The following is a 20,475-nucleotide window of genomic DNA, read 5'->3' on the forward strand; positions in this document are numbered from 1 at the left end:
AAACTATTTAGACCTCTTAATTTTTTTTCTCCACATTTTGTTATGTTGCAATGTTATGCTGAATTGCTTTATATTTCCGCTTCAGTCTACATTCTACACCCCATAATGACAAAGCAAAAGTCAGATCTGTGATGTAATAACTTTGCAAATTTATTAAAAAGAAAAACTGAAAAGGCATACCAGAGCAAAAACTATGCCATGAGGTCAAATGAACTGCCTGCAGAGCTCAGAGGCAGAATTGTGTCGAGGCACAGATCTGTAGAAGGATACAAAACATTGTTTTTTTTTACCATATTGAACGTTCCCAGTGCACTGTGGCCTTCATAATTCTGAAATGAAAGAAGTTTGAAATAACCAGGACTCTTCCTAGAGCTGGCTGCCCAGCCAAACCTTAAGAAGATAGGTGACCAAGAACCAGTTGGTCATGTGTGGAGATGGGAGAAACTTTCATAAGGACAAACATCACTGTAACACTTCACCAATCTGAGTTTTATGGCAGAATGGGGTACTGGTAGAAGAAAAACTGAAGATAGCAAAATACAGAGATATCTTTAAAGTGATGGTTCACCCACAAATGAAAATGTCATCATTTACTCACCCTCATGTCGTTCCAAAACTGTAAGAAGATGTTTTGAGAAATGTCTGGTTTTTGTTTTTTTGTTTTTTGTCCATACAATGGAAGTCAATGGACTCCAATGTTGTTTGGTTCCCAACGTTCTTCAAAATATCCTTTTTTTGTGTTCCACAGAAAATCCCTAAATCCAGGCGTGCAGAGCTTGTCACATCATACCCCAAAAAAGACTTGAGGATTTAATCGCTGCCAAAGGTGCTTCTACTTAGTACTGAGTTAGGAGTGTTATTGTAATATTTTTATATTTATTTTTTATAAATTTGCAAAGTTATAAGAAATCAGTTTTTTGCTTTGTCTTCTTTGTGTATGGAATAGGCCTATACATTGATGTGAATAAAAAATATTTAAAGCATTTTTGCATAAGTTTGCAGTATAACGAAATATGAAAAAAATCAAATGGTTCCAATACTTTCTGAATGCTCTGCGCATGTTTGTACATTTCAATCAAATATCGTTCACAAAGCCTGAATTGTATGTATCCTGTCTTTTTTCCCAGTAGGAGAAGACATGGGAGAGGTGGTCAGGACCAGATAGGACAGCAGAAGGCAGACTCTGAGCTCACAGAGGTCTGAGCGGAGGCTGAACATGGTCTGATGGACCGCCTGTTTTTGCTGACCTTCTTCTTCTGTTCAGTCTTGTGGGTTTTGTTCTGGGAGGTGCGCTGGAAGAAAGGCAAGGAAAGTCAGATTGAAGAATGGCTCCAGGGACACAGCCTATCCGAATACAAGTATTTGTTTGAAGGTTAGTTAAACGCTTTAAAAACGAACACTTTTTGTTCTTGAGAGCATGTTGGCGATTATATATTATGTCCTGGTTATATTTCAAGTCAAGTCAAATTTATATCACAATACACAATGTTTCAAAGCAGCTTTACATAAATGCATATTGTTATGTCTATAATCCCTTAGTGCTTTACCATATAGCATGGTTTAGGACTGGTCGATGATGATGTATAATGATGACATAAGTGATCCTCCGGATTAAGATATAGCCATATTATCTGTTTTTAGTGTTTTCTAGCACATATAAAGCAGTGACACGGTGACTCATGCACACATCTGAGCTAGCCCATGTGTTACTCATCCTCAAGTCATCCTAGGTGTATACAGACATCCCAACCAGCAAAAAGTAATTTCAGGGAGGTATCCCGATGTCCAATTCACACCCACAATTCAGAAAAAAATCCTTTAAAGGAACTAAGTAATTTCAAATCTAGGGAAAGCTAAACCTAACCTTGTTTACATATGCCCTGTCCCAAATGGCACCCTAAACCAGGGGTGGGGAATGTTGGTCCAGGAGGGCCATTGTCCTGCAGAGTTTAGCTCCAACCCTGAAAAAAACTCACCTGATTATAGCCTGAAGACATTGATTAGCTTGTTCAGGTGTGTTTAATTAGGGTTGGAACTAAACTCTGCAGGACAATGGCCCTCCTGGACCAACGTTCTCCACCCCTGCCCTAAACACTCGCGGCCTTCCTCTGAGTCCGCGTTTTCGTGACGCAACGCCGCTTTGACTGTTGGGAATGAGTCTGCTGCAGAGCTCGCTTCAGTGCAGATTCTGCAAAAGTGCACATCGAGGGCGCATATCAACCGCAAAGGGGGCACTCGCGAACACCCTTCTGAAACCTATAATGACAAAATGGGGCACCCTACTGGACTTAACGGGTTAAGCGTGCGCATGGCAGCCATTGTTAGTCCACAAGAACGAAAGTGCATATGAATGTGCCTTTGGGCAGGGCCCTTAATTCAGTAACTTGCTAACTAATCTTTTTGATATGGTATAAGGCAGGGAGAAATCATACCGCTTGTTTTATTTAGTTCTAATTGTTTTCAAAAGTACTGATACTCTGGTACCAAGTTGATAGGTGTCAGTTGAAATTTAATGATATCATCCTTTCTGCAGTACCGGTACAAAATACCAGGTCAATCTGGTACCTGCTTTCAAACACTCCCACTCATATTTGTTTCAGCACCATGCCATGGCCATAAACTGTACATCCTGACTTATGGAGAGAGCAGTATATTTCTTTAGGGCGTGATCCTTGTCTTTTATTACCTTGTTACTTATATGAACTATGTTAATAAATATTAAAGTAAATAAAATATATCCAAACTGAACCAAACAGTAACACTCCAAAAAAACATAAAATAAATACATCCAAAATGAATCAAAAACACTTGAAAGAACACAATTTGAATTTGTGTGAAACAGGTGCATAGCGTATGCAATTTCTCGTTCCCTCCTCTCAGGGACTATTGTTGCGTTAGGTAACCAGAGATGTTCGCTTTCTGCATTGATATTTTCACTCGACATTGTGTCAGTAGCTGACGCTATGGGGATCGTATAACATCCCTCCATGTTACAGTGACTACCCGGTAGGGATGGGCATTTCAAGCAAAACTAATATTCAAAGATCGCTGGGTATTATTCAATATTTTTTAAAAATCGTACCCCTCCTCTACATGCACGCACACATGCAGGTGTAGGCTACACACCAGGGGCCTCATTTATAACTTTTGCGTACGCACAAAACGGGCCCTGAAAGAGGCGTACGCCACTTCCGACGCATAAGTTTTGATTTATAAAAACAAACTTGACGGGGAAATGTGCGCACCTGCACGCAAACTCTGACCCATGCGTACAAACGTTTTGGAGACGGAGCAGTTTGGCGATACCGATGGTGAGCTGGAGTTATGTCTTTTTGGTCACTTTTAGACAGAATCTAAAGAAAATTAGACATATAGGTCTACAGAAAGATAATACAAATATAATTTCACTCACCAAGCCTATCACTTGAAGCAAATATCCATATGTCCGCGCCAGCTAGCGCGTTGGGCCGTTTAGTGAAACTGACGCATATCTAACGGCAGATGAAGTAAAACCGTAAATCTTCATTATGAGTCCCAATCATAAATACAGTGCATGTTCACAATAACAGTTTAAATAAAATAATGTTTTACTTCTGATATAAACATTTAGATTAATCTCATTAATGGAGTTAAACACTTAAACTACATGAAATTTACTGAAAAGTAAAAAAAAAAAAAATTGCAATTTACAAAATTTGTAAAAAATGCACGTTTTAGCTACAGAGATAATTGATTATCATGATAATAGCAGATTGTGCAAATATAATGCACAACAAGATCTATCTTTTTCCATTAAAAATATAAATAAATTAAAAATACTATTTGGTCAGTGGAAAAGATTGAGAAAAACTTTCTCTGAAATGTATTTTACACTATTTGATTTATTTATTCAAAAACAAGGCAAGGATAGGCTACTAAATGATTTTTATTAATATAATGTGATGCACATCCGTATTTTATATTTTCCTAATGTCTTGTACCGTTAAACATGTTATCACATGGATGAATAATCAGATGCAAATGATATGCTGATGAGGATATGCATAGTAAAACTAGGTATTGTAAGCTCCATATATGGTTATTTCGGGGATGAGACGCATGTGCGCAGAATCTTCCGCTGACTGGGATTTATAAAGTGAATCCTGCGCAGGTTCTGGCGTACGCACGGTTTTATAAGTCTGAATATTTTTTTGTGCACGCCATTTTTGGCTTTCGGGCACACGTACACTTTTAGTAAGGATCCTACGCACATAATCAGTTTTATAAATGAGGCCCCAGAGCATGTGAGCGAAGCGGAGCGGTGTGACGCTTAAATATAACTTAAACTTAAACATAAGTTTCATATTTATGTTTAAATTATATAATGTTATTTTTTTATTTCATCTATGTTGATTATATGAAAAGGGAACCGCATGAGATGAGTAAGATAGGATCATAAGATAGATACCCAATATATCGGGAGACATTTGGAGTGGGTCAGACATGATTTTGACCGCTAAATTAAGTTTTAAATTGTATAAAGGCTTTCTTTAAAGTGAATTTCGTTTTGTATAAATTGTATCTTAATTTTAATCAATGTTTCATCCACCAATTTCCTGGATTTGATAAATAAGAAGCAAAAATAGCAGACAATATGATCAGGACACGGAGGCGCCGGCGCAATTGCATTGCACGTGAACTGGAGCTGTTCTCATAAATGAACCAAAACTATAGGCTTTACTTGCCTCACAGACCTGAAAAAATATCTATAGAAAGCTTAAAATGTCTACTTTTAAAAAGAACAATTCAAAACTAAAAGAAATGGGCTACTCTCTGCTTATGTAGACTAATTTGTAGGAAGTGTGCATTTCTCTTTATAGGTGCGTTCACTGCGAATATGGCGAGTCAGCGTCGTCAACTTTATCTTTGCAGCCGACACTGACACAGAAAACACTGTTTATTTATTAATAAACAATTAAAATGTCTTATGTTATGCATAATCATTACTTTTGCCGATCCTTTGTGGTCGTCCTTTGCCGATCCTCAAGCTTTATGTGTACGCTTGAGATGCGTAATATGCAATATATATTATGAAAACACTCATTATGGTTTAGTATTCTCTCCCATAGGCCTATATATTTAAGTAATTCAATTAATATAAATATGCGATTAGATTAATGGCTTAAATTAACAACTACTAATTGACTAGAAAAAAACTTTAGTCATGCACAGGCAGCCCTGGCCTACTTATTTTTTACATATTTTCGAACCAGCATGTCACAAAGGGCAGAATGAGCGAGTAGAGCGTAATCTTCAGAAAGGCACTCTCCGCTCTGGAGGAAATATTACCACTCCGCTCACATGCTCTGGTGTGAGACAATGTGTATCTTCTTCTGTTGTCTGAGAGTTGATTGACAGCTTTTAGATGCGTTATTGGCAGCGCCACCCTCTGGTTACATGAACGTGTCACCACTGCATCAGAACCGAAAACATGGGGATTTTTTTTAAAGACAATAGTCGCACAACCTATTCGATATTCTATAATAAAATCAACTAATCAAATATTCTAAAATCATGACTCATCCCTACTATCTGGCGACAAAGCGGGGAAAGAGTCACAATAAAAGCCAGAACAGCCACATGTCAAAGACCGGTTATAATCCCAATACTTGCATTAAGCCCAAGAGCAATATGTCACATGCTAGCCAGTGAACCCAAGAGTACTGGGGCGGCGCTGACACCCTTGGCATCAGCCAACTGTAAACTCTTGCAAGCCAAGCATTGCTCTGAACAGGCATACAAAATCGGAGCGGCATCAAATGCTGGTGCACAACAGTACTCAGTAAGTGAATAAAGAACTGATGAGAGCCTCGCTGGCATTAACATGATGACATCAATATTCAGCATATCGCATTTGCACACACAGCAGTACAGTGCATATGAATGTCGTTTATCATCTATACGATCTAGTCAACACCACGTCTCGCCAAGAACGGGGCGTAGCATAAGGGGCTTTCGCACCAGGTAGTTTTAGGAACATAGTTCTATGAACTAGCCACCAGGGTGGTTCCCCAAGAACTAATGGTTCCATTAGGAACGTCGTCCCTGTTGCATTCGCACCGCCAGTAGGAACTCTGAAGTTGTTGTGACTTATTTTGACGGGGTGGCGGACCTTTATTTTGACAGCGCTGAGAACGCCAGCCAGAGTCACACGGTGCTCGCATTATCCGTGTTCATCAGTTTATGATCTGTCTAAAAGTCCTGTCTAATACATTATTAGATAGAACTGTTATACATAGAAAGTAGACAGTAATGAAAAGTTATTAGCATATGCCATGTGTTGATGTCCAGTGTTGCTAACTGAGCAGAAATACATAATCATGTTTTGCTTGGTCCCCTCAAAGTTGCGTTGGATTTGCTCCTCAGCGTAAAGGTTAATAAGTCAATCTATCACTGTTTTCCATGTTTGTAGAGTTAATTTTTTGGAGTAAATATAAAGGCTATAATCTGTGTGTTTACACAGCTTTTTAAAAAACGGCAGGTGCTGGTGTTTTCCATGCATTCGGCCAATCAGCGTACATTAACGTCACTGGTAGTTCCTATAGTGCTGGTTTAGACCCTACTCTGAAGAAGGAGCTAAATTAGTTCCTCCAAAAGGAGTTCTTAGAACTACAATCGTTCCTATTTCCTGCGGTGCGAACACTCCAAAGTCCGGGTACTTCCGCCAATAGTTCTAGGAACTATGAAATGGTTCCTCCACTGCGAAAGCCCCTAGGCATTCGTGGTGAGCCAATGACCGCTTGGCTCGAATGCCCTTGCACAGACAATACATGCAGTGCAAAAGAAGGATTTCTTGTTCGTAAAACCTAGCAAAGGTATTCTGAGAAGACAAACCTGTGGCAAATAAAATATCCTGAATAGACATACCTCTTGTCCAAGCCCACAAGGACGGCATTCCACTAGTGGAGGAATGCCGAACCCCATTTTGGAAAGTTTCACTTTGCAAAGCGTAAGCTAAAGCAATCGCCTCCACAATGCAGTGAGATTATCTCTGTTTCAAAACTGGCATACCCTTGGTACTGCCTCCAAAACAAACGAAGAGCTGCTACGACAGATGAAACTGCTCAATATAAACACACAACGTGTATACAGGACACAGCAGTGAAGCAGTCGTGGCCTCCATCACGACCCCTCCAGGGCAAATTCTTGCAGTATTATATCTTGGACTTTGAAAGATGTTGTAAGCACCTTAGGGACATAGTCACACCTTGGCTTCAGACTACACAGTCATTCTGTTCGAACTCCAGACAAGTGGGGTTAATGAACAGCATTTGCAGGTCTCCCACATGCTTTCAATACGCTAAAGCAAGCTAGTGCGCCGTCTTTAACAAGAGCACTGCAGCTGGGAAAGTGCACTCAGAACTAATGCCAAGTCCCAAACAGGCATCATAGAAAGACGAGGGGCAATTATCCGCTTCCCTTCCCATCAAAAAGCCGTTGCTAAATTATGACTCCCGACCGGGCATTGGTCCATCTGAGTATTAAAAGATGCGGTAGCAGCCACACACACCTTAAGCCTGGAACACACCAAGCCGACGGTAGGCCGTCGGGCAGTTTTTGTGCGTCGGCCACCTAAGTTTTCTCAGTGTATTCCGCACCGTCGGCTGAAATTGGTCCTCGTCGGCTTGATTTCGGCCGATTTGACATGTTGAATCGGCGTCGGGCCGTCGGTGAAAGAGGAAACTCTGATTGGCTGTTCAGCTTACTGAACGAGTCAGTGCACGATAATAATAGCCAAACAGCAAGTAAAGAATTTAAAACAGCACAGATAGAAGGCTGTTCTAATGTTACGTTATCTTACCTGAATGTTCCTTCGTGAATATTTCAATATCAACATGTGCAGAGTGAAATAAAGAAATTTTGTTGCAGGATTGATATTCAAAACGGTAAGCACGCATGGCTTTGTTTACGGTTTGTGTATCTGCAGCCGGCAGTGTCGGTTTCCCTTTTTGCATGACGAATATATCTGCAGAAATTGACAGTTGTCACATTTACACGCAGGCGCAGAACTCGCATTCTAGCTGACAGTCGGCTGTAGTTCTCTCGGTGTGTTCAAGTGCAGCTTTTTACCCCGACGCGAGGCGACAACACAGTCGGCTTTCATCAGCGCTAGTTCGTCTGCGTCGGCTTGGTATGTTCCAGGCTTTAAGTGTCGAAGGCGAGCGCCTGCTGTCCAAGTGGTCCTGCAGAAATGATAACATAACTGACACAGGGCATGTCCCTGGGTCCTCATTATGCGTCTTGCACCAATCCACAAACACCTTCCATTTATTAGCATGTTGGTGCCTAGTAGAAGGGAGTCCCAGCCTCTGCTTTAGTATTCAGCACCCTTTGCGACACATCTGTCATCCCCGGGGCCCGCTGATCTGCCAGACATGAAGATCCCACAGATCCGTCCTGGGGTGCCAAATGATGCCCTCCACAGAACTGGCCCACGGGGGTGCCATTAAGAGCTGAGTCAGCTCCGCGAACGACGGCTGGTTGGGTAATTTTAGTGCAACTAACAGTAATGTCTCCCACTCCATTTTGTGTTACTAGTTTAGTAGGATTCGATTGTGTTTGTTTATAATTGTGAGTTAAATTAAAATCAGACCATATCTTATGATTAATCAATGCAGCAATTCAGATTTCAGCCAGAAGAGAAAGAGAGAGATGCATGAAGAAAAAAGTAGAATAAAATATCATTTCAAAACTTTTATGTTGGGCATACACTGATTTCTGCTGTCATGGGAGCTCGCAAGCAATTTCCCAGCCGTAGTTTTGTGTAACGGCAGGTGCTCGGGGTTGTGATCAAAACATGTTGGTTGGCTAGATTACATTTAGTTATACATTAAACGGTTTTAATGATCCACCTCACATTGAGTGGTTCTTTGTCTCCACAACCATAATATGTGTAGTTTTCATTGTGATTCTTGTCACATAATTCTAGTTAATTCAAATTTGATGCATTATGTATAACTAATTTAAAGATATTTCGTACAGCCAGTATGAAATTCTCTCATGGAACACAAATAGAGATTTTAGACAGAATGTTAGTTTGATTTTCCACTTACTTTTATTGAGTGCTATAAATTGATAGATAACTGAGGCTGAAAATAGTAAGTAGCCAGCTCACAATATGAAGCTTTACTTGTAAATAGGAAGATACATTGCTGAAGCTCTGATTAATTTCAAATTGTATTTTTGGCCACCCCTGAAATGGGTAATAGGAATGACATAACCTTGTAAATGCGCTAAAAAAAACGAATTAAAGGACATGCATTTATTACACGGACAGAGCAAGAACATAACGTAATTGTCTCAAATGCATATGCACAATTCAGTTGAATAATAAAGTTTACTCTCTTTAACGTATTACTGTTGAACTGAATGCAAAATTTCTGCTGAAATAATCAGACAGAAATAAGAATAATCTATTTATCTGTCAATCAGATGTGAGTGGAAGTTGTGTTTGCTACTAGCAACAGTAGTCATCATTGGTCAATGGAAAGAAAAAGTAAAAACAAAAAAAATATTTTGAATGAAAGACCAACAGGATAGACAGAAAAGACACTCTATACATGATGCCCTTGGACTTTGTGCTGATTTTATCGCTCAGCCCGCACCTATGTGCCACAGAGCAACGTGTTGGAGCACTTTAACTGTCTGCCTGGTCACATCTTGCTTCCATTTGTGTCTGTTGTTTATGAATGTTTATAGATGTTCAGACTCTGGAGGAGCTGAGTTTATGTGTGCTGTCTCGACTGAAGGAAGTAGTAAAGGAAAAGCATCACTGGAGGGAGATCACTGAGGCCCACGTGCAGCTGCTCAGAGACTTTGCCTTCCAGGAGTGGCTTTGTTCCCAGAGCCTGGAGCACTACTATCACACGTGAGTTCACATACACATTATTGCTAATCAGGTTTTTTTAATGTTTTTGAAAGTAGTCTCTTAATCTCACCAAGGCTGCATTTATTTGATTATAAATACTGTAATAACTGTACGAAAGTACTTACTATACAGTAAGGACGGTATGAAAATTTCATATCACGATTATAGTGACCAAAATTATCGTGATTATCAATATTATAACGGTTGTTAAAACGAGATGAAAGTGTTCAAAAAGAACGGATGCTCACACTGAAAACATTTCAACAAGTTTTATATTTCAAAATCAACAAACAACAAATAAAACAAGCAGCTCAATGCACTTTTATAAGCAAGATTCTATCACCAGTCGTCAATAGCAACGCATTATAACGCAGCGCACATCCATGTATCACAACGGACGTGCTCTCGTTTCATTTAACTTGACGTCTTGCGTCTCCGTTTTTGATTGTATTGAAAATTAAATCAGAGTTGATTTATTGTTTACAGAGTTTGATAATATTATTGTTATCATCTTGTCTGGACGATTGTTTTGTGCACTGTGCAAAATGGATTTATAAACAGGTAAGATCTAAAACATTAATCTCAATTCAACATTGACATTGTTTAATTGAGATATCTCTGCGCCCAAGTAGCAGTGCTTCGCCTGTGCTTCACCCTAATATAGTTCCAATCAATATCTGCCTAGGAAATCGCCTAGTCTTAATCTGCATCGCTATTTGTACTGTTGTGATGTGAATACGCAGGCCACAAGAAGTAATTAGGTGGGTTTTTTTTTTTTTATGTATCACTTTTACTCAGGACATGCTGCTGGCAACGAAGGATTCCATTCATTATGCTAAGCTAAGCTAGCGGCGACCCTGCCAAACTAAAACAATGCATGCACTGAGACAAGAATGCATTTACCCACCTATCTAAATGTAGGAAAGACAGTTAATAAGCCCTATTTCAAAAAACGGTGGAGTGTTCCTTTAAAGGGGTCATCGGATGCCCATTTGTCCACAAGTTGGTATGATTCTTTAGGGTCTTCATGCAAAGTTTGTAACATACTTTGGTTAAAATTCCTCAATGGTTGTGTTAAACAACACCCTTTTTACCTCCTCAAAAACATCTCTGTTCACAATGTCTCTTTAAATGATAATGAGCAACCGCTCACCCCACCCCTCTCTTCCGTGGGGTGTGTTGACACAAAACAAATAAAGTGATGCTTTGGCGGACAGTAGCCTATACAAATGGCTGAGGGTGGAAATATGCTAATACGGGACAGTCCATCTGTGGTCATGGGCGGAGCATCAGCAATATGACATCATATTGCTCAGAAAATCCAAACGGCTTGATTATTGAGAGTGTTTAGGCTTTTTGAGGATTAAAAAAAAAGGAGTGAATGGATTTTTTTCTTTGTATGGTGGTTGTTTCCACACACTGCAAAGACATTTATATGCAAACACCATATAAAAGTACATTTTGCATCCGATGACCCCTTTAATGTTTCCAAACTTTTGACCGGTAGTGTATTTTGGGTTTGTTTGTAATTAACAGTCGTTTTGTACATAGGGCCCTATCATACATCCAGCGCAATGCAGTGCCAGGCAAGTGTCTTTTGCTAGTTTCAGCCTGACGCAGTTTTAATTTTCACGTCCTGCGCCACGTTGTTTAAATAGCAAATGCATTTGCGCCCATCTGTTAGCCCATGGCACGTGGTGTGCTCAGGCACATTGTTGGTGCGTTGCTATTTTGAGGCAACTGAAATAGACTGCTATTTTTTTTATTTTTGTTAAAGAAATTAAATATATTTGTTTTATTCATTTTATTTTAGTAATGTGCACCTATAGGCGGGTCCACAACGCGCATACACTTTGTCCCATAGATGGTCTGCTCGCGCTTTAACCTCGCACACAAGCATATCCGTTTCCTCGCCAGAGAAGCATTCAGTTTTTACGCTTGCAAATTCCGTCATGTAAATAGCGAATCAATCCGCCATGGCGCAAGTGCAACTGGCTTTTAAAGGGAATGGGAGATGATAATCTGACGGGTTTATTGCAAGTTATGCCCAAAACACACCTATTACTCTGTAAGAGAATAGAGACAACCCTTTTAGACCATGCGCGGGCGCGCCGATCATTATTCCCGTCGTTAAACTAGCAAAAGCGGACACGCCCTAAGTGCACTTGCGGCGTGCACTTTTTTCTGGTTATTATTGGTATTTTATTTACACAAAAAAAACTGTTAAAGCTTCTGTCGGTGCTGCCTCATTACAGGAAGGAAAGACAAAAAAAAAAAACTTTACACATTTTTCAATATATAGATTTTACTAGCATCGGCACAATTATAACTTTATTACGGTTTTTGAACTGTTGAAAGAGCAGGTCAGGTGTACGAAGCAGGGCGCAATTGCTAATGAGAGAACGATATCAGCATGGGAGTCCCGGGGAATATAAAGGAATGAGGACATTTCATTCGACCAGACTACCCGCAAGTTTCACACTTGCGGATGCAGCAAGTGTAAACCAGGCTTCACACGTGCTCCAAGTTGGGGGAAAAATAACCATCAAGCCTTGCTTATCATCAAACCATAGCCACCTCTAACATGTTTGATAAATGTCAGGAACTTCTGGAGTTCTGCAAACATCCATTCACCTGTCTATCCTATCTAATATATAATGGTTCTCCTTCTTTATATTTTGGCAGGCTGAAGACCCTGGGCTGCACTACCCTGGATGATCTAGCCCAGTTTGACAGCCAGCTTCAGCTCTCTCTGGCAGCGTGGGGCTATTACTACGAGGATTACATCAAACTGTCCACAGGCGTGAGGGTCCTCCAGGCATCTAAGGGAAGCAGAGATCAAGACTACGAGATTCAGCTGGTGCACAGCCTTGCTGAGAGGCGACTGAATGAGAAGTGGTCTTTTGGTATGTGACGTACTGTTTGAATTTATTCACATTTACATTAAGCTACTAAGGCCCTGTTTACACGAGAACGCTTGCGGGTGAAAATGTAAAAATATTTTATCGGATGTGCCTTTCGTTTACACGGCGACGGTGTTTTTGGGGCTTAAAAAACGCAAAAAAGTTAAACCACCTTCCAGAGTGCAAATCTTAAAAACGCTCCACCATCGCGTTCCCGTCTAAAGGATAAAAACGCAAAAGCCTGCTAGACAGTGAAGGCGTCGCATACGCGTTTATGTCACAGGCATGCACCAGTACAGGAAAATAACAAAACATTATCAAACTAAAATATAGCATTAATTTCATTGACAAAAATAAAATAAAAATAAAAAAATCTGTCATTTTTGAGCGACACGTGAAGAGCGCCAAGGGTTAAAGCAGCAGCTTTACCGTATTAAACATTAAAAACTGTGTCAGCGGCTCTTTCACTTTCAGTGCTTCACATTGCCACCTAGCCGCCTGGAGTGCACACTACATCGAATTTCCCACACTTTTGTGTCACCATATGCACGCAGATTTCCCCCCCCATAACGCTCGTCTAAACGCAGAATAAAAAGTGATAACGCAACGCCACTTTTGCGTTTTCTCTTCAGATCGTTTCCGTGTAAACATAGCCTAAAAGAGGGAGCGGTGTGGAAGTAAAATAATGCCAAATGTTTTTTAAACAAAAAACCTTGTTAAATTGCACAAAAAAAATGCATTGGATTAACCGTGCTTGCATTTTAATGCATTGTATTTTTAGGGCTTGCATTTTTATGGGCTGAAATTCAACATAGTTGAATATTTAAGCTCTGAATATTTCAACTTAAAACATTTCACACACATTTTCATTATTAAAAATTCAATAATCCATATTCACCTTTCAGATTTCACTTAATTATGTTGTATAAAACAACCTATAATATTCGACAGGCAATTTTAAGTCCATTTTATTTCGCTTTACAAATTCGCTTCCTTAAATTCAACATTTCACATCCGGGAGCTGCAGGAATATCAATAGATTACCTGTTCATACTCTCCATCTGCTGTTAGTCAATCTCACCAGCAGGAGGTGCAAACGGCTGTTGACAAAGACTAGAGCAACGGGCAAGAAACTCATTCATCCATTAAAAACTAATTTACAGAAATGGAGCAAGCGGTAAGTATTTGTGATGATTATCAGGGCCAGTAGCTATATATGGAAACGCTGATAAAGACTGATAAAGAGCACTTACATTTAAGTCTTTGCGGTTACTTTTGTACATGCAGATTTCTCTACTGTGAATGAGATTATAACATTATTTCCCGATGCTGACGTACTGATCAAACGTTAAATCTGAGTTAGTAGACATATTTCTCTCAGTTGTTTAGTTTCCTTAACTGGTGCTGTGCTGCACTGGGGCTTCCCTCGGGATTCCCCTGCAATCCACTAGCACCTTATTGGGAATGTAGGCTCTAGTACTATATAGGAACAGGCAAACAGATGGACTCAGGACATGAACGTAACTTGCAAAGTTTCATGCTAAGCGTTTCCCAGTGATATACTGGCATAAAGTTGGTTTGACATTGAACATTTGATATTTGTATGTTTAGGGACTGTCTCTAAAGTTACATACAATATTGATTTTCAGGTTTTCTAACTTCAATAGCATTTGAAGAGAATGACTTGCAGTCATGAAGCCAACTGTAAAGTGTTCATGTAGTAGGTGTCAGGCATGATGCACACCTTTTATATTGTTGATAATAAAATAAATATGAGCTCATGTGGTAGTCAAAAAATAGCAATAATTACACATGATTTGACTGTTTATTTTGTTCAATATCTAAACTCTAAAAGGTGTGCATCACACCTGACACCTACATGAACACTTTACAGTTGGGACTGTAAGACATTCTCTTCAAATGCTATTGAAGTTAGAAACCTGTATACCAATATATTATGTAACTTTAGAGATGGTCCCTAAACTTGCAAATATCAAATGTTCAATGTCAAGCCAACTTTATGCCAGTATTTTACTGGGAAATGTGTTGTGCTCATATTGCGTAATATTGCGTGGAAAATGCATTACCCTCAGAGAGTCCATCTGTATGCCTGTAGCCTATATAGTATAGCCTACATTCATAACAAGGTGCAAGTATGGTCTTTTATATCACTGTATTAGTCTATTAAGCTACAAGTCCTGACTACAGGGGAATCCAGAGGGAAGCCCCAGTGCAGCACTGCCATATAAAGTTAAGGAAACTAAACAACCGACAGAAATATATACGTCTACTACCTCAGATTTAACGTTTGATCAGTTTCCATATAAAGCTACTGGCCCTGATAATCATCACACATACCGACCGCTTGCTCTATTTCTGTAAATCAGTTTTTATGATTTAATGAGTCTCTCCCCCGTTGCTCTAGTCTTTGTCAACAGCCGCTTGTGTGACCACCCTGTATATTTTGGGTCACAAAACTATTTAAGTATTTGTATATATTTTATTTTGTATTTATATATGTCTATTTCAATTTATACAATATATATATATAAACTGACTTTAATTATAATGAGTTTGCACTGAACAGTTCAGTTGCATTTTCTGAATTCTGAGTGGCAGCTGGGAGTTGAGAGTTGCCATGACGAGTCCAACTGTGGCATCCGCACAAAGAGTATAGAAGTACCTTCTATACTCTTTGATCCGCAAACAACACAGAGAGGACCACTGGAATAACACACAGTTTTGTCTCTCTCACTCTCATTTATTACTAAAGGTTAGTAAAAATTATAAAATTTCAGAAAAAGAACTGTTATTCAGATGCTTTGGCGTCTACTATTTTAGTTCAATTGGGTGTTCGTTTTATTAATGATTTTGGTATAGTTATATTATAGAAAAGTCTGTTAGTGTATCATCTACTGTGCGAAACAAATATTTCACAAGTCTGAAATATTGTATTATTATTATATTTGTTGTTTGATTGTGTGTATATTTGTTTATTTATTGATAGTTAAGAAAACTGCATTTGCTTCATGGTATTGAAAACTATGATTAAATAAAAACAACACAGAGAGGACCACTGGAATAACACACAGTTCTGTCTCTCTCACTCTCATTTATTACTAAAGAGAGTACTATACTTGCATCTCCTGCTGGTGAGATCGACTAACAGCAGATGGAGATTATGAATCGGCAATCTATTGATATTCCTGCAGTTCCCGGATGTGAAATATTGAATTTTCTGTCGAATTTGAACCACTGAATTTGTAAAGCGAAATTGAATAGTCCGAAAATTGCCTGTCGAATGTTATAGGTTGTATTTTTAAACAGAATGAACATTCTGGAAGTGAAATCTGAAAGGTGAATATGGATTATTGAATTTTTAATAATGAAAATGTGTGTGAAATGGTTTGAATTGAAATATTCACAGATTAAATATTCAACCATGTTGAATTTCAGCCTATAAAAATGCAAGCCCTAAAAATACAATGAAAATATTTTGTTTCAAAAACATTTGGCATTACTTTACTTCTATAGAGCGGGTTTAGCTTTGAACAATACAATATTTTGAGAGCTAATTTAGGCTCATCTTAACTTTTCAGATGGTACTCAACCGGAATAATTATTTTGCCACTGCGGGTTAAGTTACCAGTTACCGTCGTCGTTTCTGCGGCAAATGCATTTCCAGCTTTTTACCGCTGAGTGGCCCTTAGGATGCTACATTTTGAACTACATTGAGGATCCTAAATTGCGAATGAATATTGGATATCTCAAACTGTGTTGCCATGTTGAGTGATTAAATTAATGACAGTAAAGGAGTAATTCAGGGCACTAAACAATATTCACCTTTATACTACAGGGCCGTTGAATGCTTGAATCTGATTGGTTGACGAACGTTCTGAGGTGTGCAATTATATTCAGGGAACCGCACGGCTAAAGTAGTTCCGGCAGGTCTTAACCGTATTACAGTTCCATATCACTGCGCGTAGTTAACTGTAATAACGGAAAATAGGATACAATTCATAACAAGAAAAACTGCAGCCCCATGCGTTCGATCTGCAATTTCCAATGTCTAACTATTAAAACGAATTGAATAAATAAATAAATATATAAATAATAATATTGACGCTCATGCTTCTCTCTCTCTCTCTCTCATAACTGCATTAATAACTGCATAAAGCCGGGACACACTTACTGTAAGGCCGGTTATGAATGTAATTTGATACTTATGACTGCATGCACGCGTGTTCAGCGCGTTCAGTCTGTGTTCACAGCGGTGTTTAAAATCGGCTGCATTCACAGTCAGATAATGTTTCTAGTCGTTAAGTGTGTCCCCAGCATTAGTGTGCTATCAGCGGCTCAAACCTCCGTTACTAACTCTAAAATGACGTTTTGGAATTAGCAACGGAGCATGGGTTTAGATGCGCAAGGAATTAGTCCTACATACAAGAGCGTTTTGATGACAAAAACTTTACAAACGTCTTGAAATACATCGTCTGAACAATATTTCGAGGTGTGGTAACTGTAGTATAAGCGGAATAATTGACTTCAGGCCGTTGAATTATTAGAAAAATTTAGAATATTTTACTAAAGGGGTGGTTGAGTATGATTTCACTTTTCTAACTTTAGTTAGTGTGTAATGTTGCTGTTTGAGCATAAACAACATCTGCAAAGTTACAACACTCAAAGTTCAAAGCAAAGGAAGATATTTGCTTTTAAAGAAAAGGACTACAACAAACGGCTGGTAGGGACTACACGACATTCTTCCCGGGTTAGTGACATCACCAACCCTAAAATTAACATAAACCCCGCCCCCGGGAACACGCAGTCCATGTTGAGAAGAGGAAAAGTTGTTGTAGTCGAGTACATTTGTGAGTCAGCTCAAACTTTAGCATCCATATTTTCACATGCAATAGAAAGTCACTCTGTGTGCATCTCACAACAGTTCCTATATGAGCGATTTATAGATTACCATGACAGATTATGCTAATTGAAGATAGTTAACTCCACATCAGCAACATAAATTCATCAACTAACCATTCAGAGACGTCTTGTTGCATTCTACATGTTGTCACTTCTTCTTAAATCTCTCCATCTTTGTCTGACTCCGTTTTAACATTAAAGGCAGAACAGTTTCTGTCATTTTAGTGTGTCTGCGTGAGGTAATTGGAGCTGCTCACACACACACACACACACACACACACACACACACACACACACACACACACACACACTTCACACACAAACTCTGGGGACATCAGAGATTTATTTTACATCTTGTGAAAAGGGCATTTTACCACCCCTTTAAAAAGAAATTTAAACAATAAATACAGTTTTGTGGCTCTTTAATGTGTCTGACAGATCGCTGTAGACTAGAGCATCAGTTAAATCTGCTTTTGAACCGATCATCGCTTCCTTAGTTAATTTATAGCATTAAATAAACATGAATGAAGATAAGAAGGAATGTTGTTTTAACCGCGGAAAGGCTTCAGTACGCTCCGTTTTTCAAGTTTAAATCCTCCCATGTTAATCTACTAACTCTCCTGACTGCTTTGTCGGACAAAATGGCGTATGGCGAAGTATGATTGGTCAGATCACCTGTCAATCAAGCTCCCTGCGAAGGGTCAATTGCCTGCATTAGATTATTCGTGAGATATTGTTAATTTAATTGGGAGAGCAGACCACAAGAGTGCCTATTCTTTTTCATATTGTTATAGTGAAAAATAAAATAATCTGGAGGAACAGAATATGGCAGCATGAAAGAGCTCTGCCCACAAATATTCTTTTGATATCACATTGAAATACCAAGCATTACATTATTTGAGGGGGTGGCTATTATGCATCTTCTGAAAGAGGATAGAATATCTGGATCAAAACGTGTGAAAAAGAATTGCTTATGCACATGCAAAATAACATAATCATCAATCTTTAAACAGCACAGAATTAATGGCACCCCTGATAAATATGAAAAAATTTGCAAAAATCTAAATCCTTGATCTATGGTGCTTGACCTCTAATAAAACTTAGAGAAACAATACACATTAATTACCAGCCACACAACTCAAAATATAATTTTATTAACCAACAAACAAGTCTCAAGTCCCCAACAAACTCTCAACACTAAAAAAAGAAATACTATAAACAAAGCAGAAATATATTAACAACATCAGTAGAGCGTGTTTAATTGACCTATCACTCAGAACTGACCCAGACAATCTCAAAGTATGTTACAAAATGTACTGGTTGTTCAGCTATCATACACCGCCACCAGACCATAAAGGTACAGTTACCGTAAAAATCGGTGAAAAATGCCATACTTCCCTGACAGCAAGTGAAAACGCGGTCACACACACACACACACACACACACACACACACACACACACACACACACACACACACACACACACACACACACACACACACACACACACAAAAAAAATGCACAGAACACACCTACTGTACGTGAAAGGTGAAGACGCAACCACAACCTGTTGCGGCAACTCTTATCTGAAACGTATCACTTGCTGTTTTAGTCATATTTAATAAACTTAATCCCCCACAAAACCATGATCAGCCTCCAAATCAAGAAAAGCTTCTTTTTTTCTCTCTCTTTTAAAAAAAAAAGAAATTCCTGTTGTTCGCATAAACTCTTTGTCTATGATGACTGACAATACCCATCAACCTTTATCATGTTTTGCTTCTGTGATTTGTTCTCAAATAAATGTCCTGTTTTTAAAACTGAGAGTAAATTAAATGTTGTTAATGATTTCATTAGGATGTGATTTATAGATTTTTTTTGTCTCACTTCTCAGCTGGAGCTCTGATATTTGGCTGTACCATTGCCCTGTGCTTTCTGATAAGGGACCTCATGTTTTACGTGATTGGTGAGTCAATTGCCAGATGCCATTACTTTAAAGCTTAATTATGCAGTTCCAAAATGTGTGTTAATGGCTTAGTTCACGCAAAAAAAAAAAAGTATTGTGTCTTTATTTACTCATGTCGTTCCAAACCCGTAAGACCTTTGTTCATCTTCAGAACACAAAGTAATATATTTTTGATGAAATCTGAGAGCTCCCCCTATTTTAAATGGTTACATTTTGCTCACAAAAAGTATTCTCGGCGCTTAACATTAAGGTTGAACCAATGTAGTCACATGGACTATATCAACTATGTCTTTACTACCTTTCTGGGCCTTGAAAATGGTAATAACGTTGCGGTCTATGAAAAGGTCAGAAAGCTCTTGAATTTCATCAAACATATCTTCATTTGTGTTCCAACGATGAACAAAGGTCTTACAGGTTTGGAACGACATGAGGGTGAGTAATAAATGACAGAAATTTAATTTTTGTGTGATCTAACCCTTTAGCACAAATATTTTTTTTGTAAATGAATTGCATGATAACAATATTAAATATGCATACAAAATATCAGTAAGTCATGGCAACTTAAGTTTTTACATGAAGTCAAGCAATTTCAACAATTTGTATAAGTTACATGATTTTCACCTTGAATTTCTAAGTCAGTGTAATATAATTTACCGGTAAGTTGAAATGACTTGTACAACCAAGTAGATTCTATTTAAAAATGTAAAACAGCAACTGAACTTAGTGTACTGTAATCACAGTAATCACAAACAATTATATGTTTTATTGTTATTTAAAAAAAA

General features: G+C 38.6%; 1 protein-coding gene across 5 annotated transcripts in view; it reads left to right on the forward strand.

Moving 5' to 3' along the window:
• Positions 1–20,475, forward strand: part of arel1 (apoptosis resistant E3 ubiquitin protein ligase 1) — a 62,455-nt gene that overhangs the window by 697 nt on the left and 41,283 nt on the right. For 3 of the 5 annotated variants that reach the window (XM_079631887.1, XM_079631883.1, XM_079631884.1), the window contains exons 2-6: positions 749–826; positions 1,128–1,372; positions 9,739–9,907; positions 12,593–12,813; positions 19,622–19,693. In XM_079631887.1, coding sequence (XP_079488013.1) covers positions 1,225–1,372; positions 9,739–9,907; positions 12,593–12,813; positions 19,622–19,693 — 610 coding nt within the window. In that variant the 5' untranslated portion in view covers positions 749–826; positions 1,128–1,224. The remainder of the gene's footprint in view (positions 1–748; positions 827–1,127; positions 1,373–9,738; positions 9,908–12,592; positions 12,814–19,621; positions 19,694–20,475) is intronic. The other 2 variants (XM_079631885.1, XM_079631886.1) reach the window with 1 other exon arrangement.

This window comes from Phoxinus phoxinus (assembly GCF_949152265.1).
Source record: "Phoxinus phoxinus genome assembly, chromosome: 13".
NCBI classification, from domain to species: Eukaryota; Metazoa; Chordata; class Actinopteri; order Cypriniformes; family Leuciscidae; genus Phoxinus; species Phoxinus phoxinus.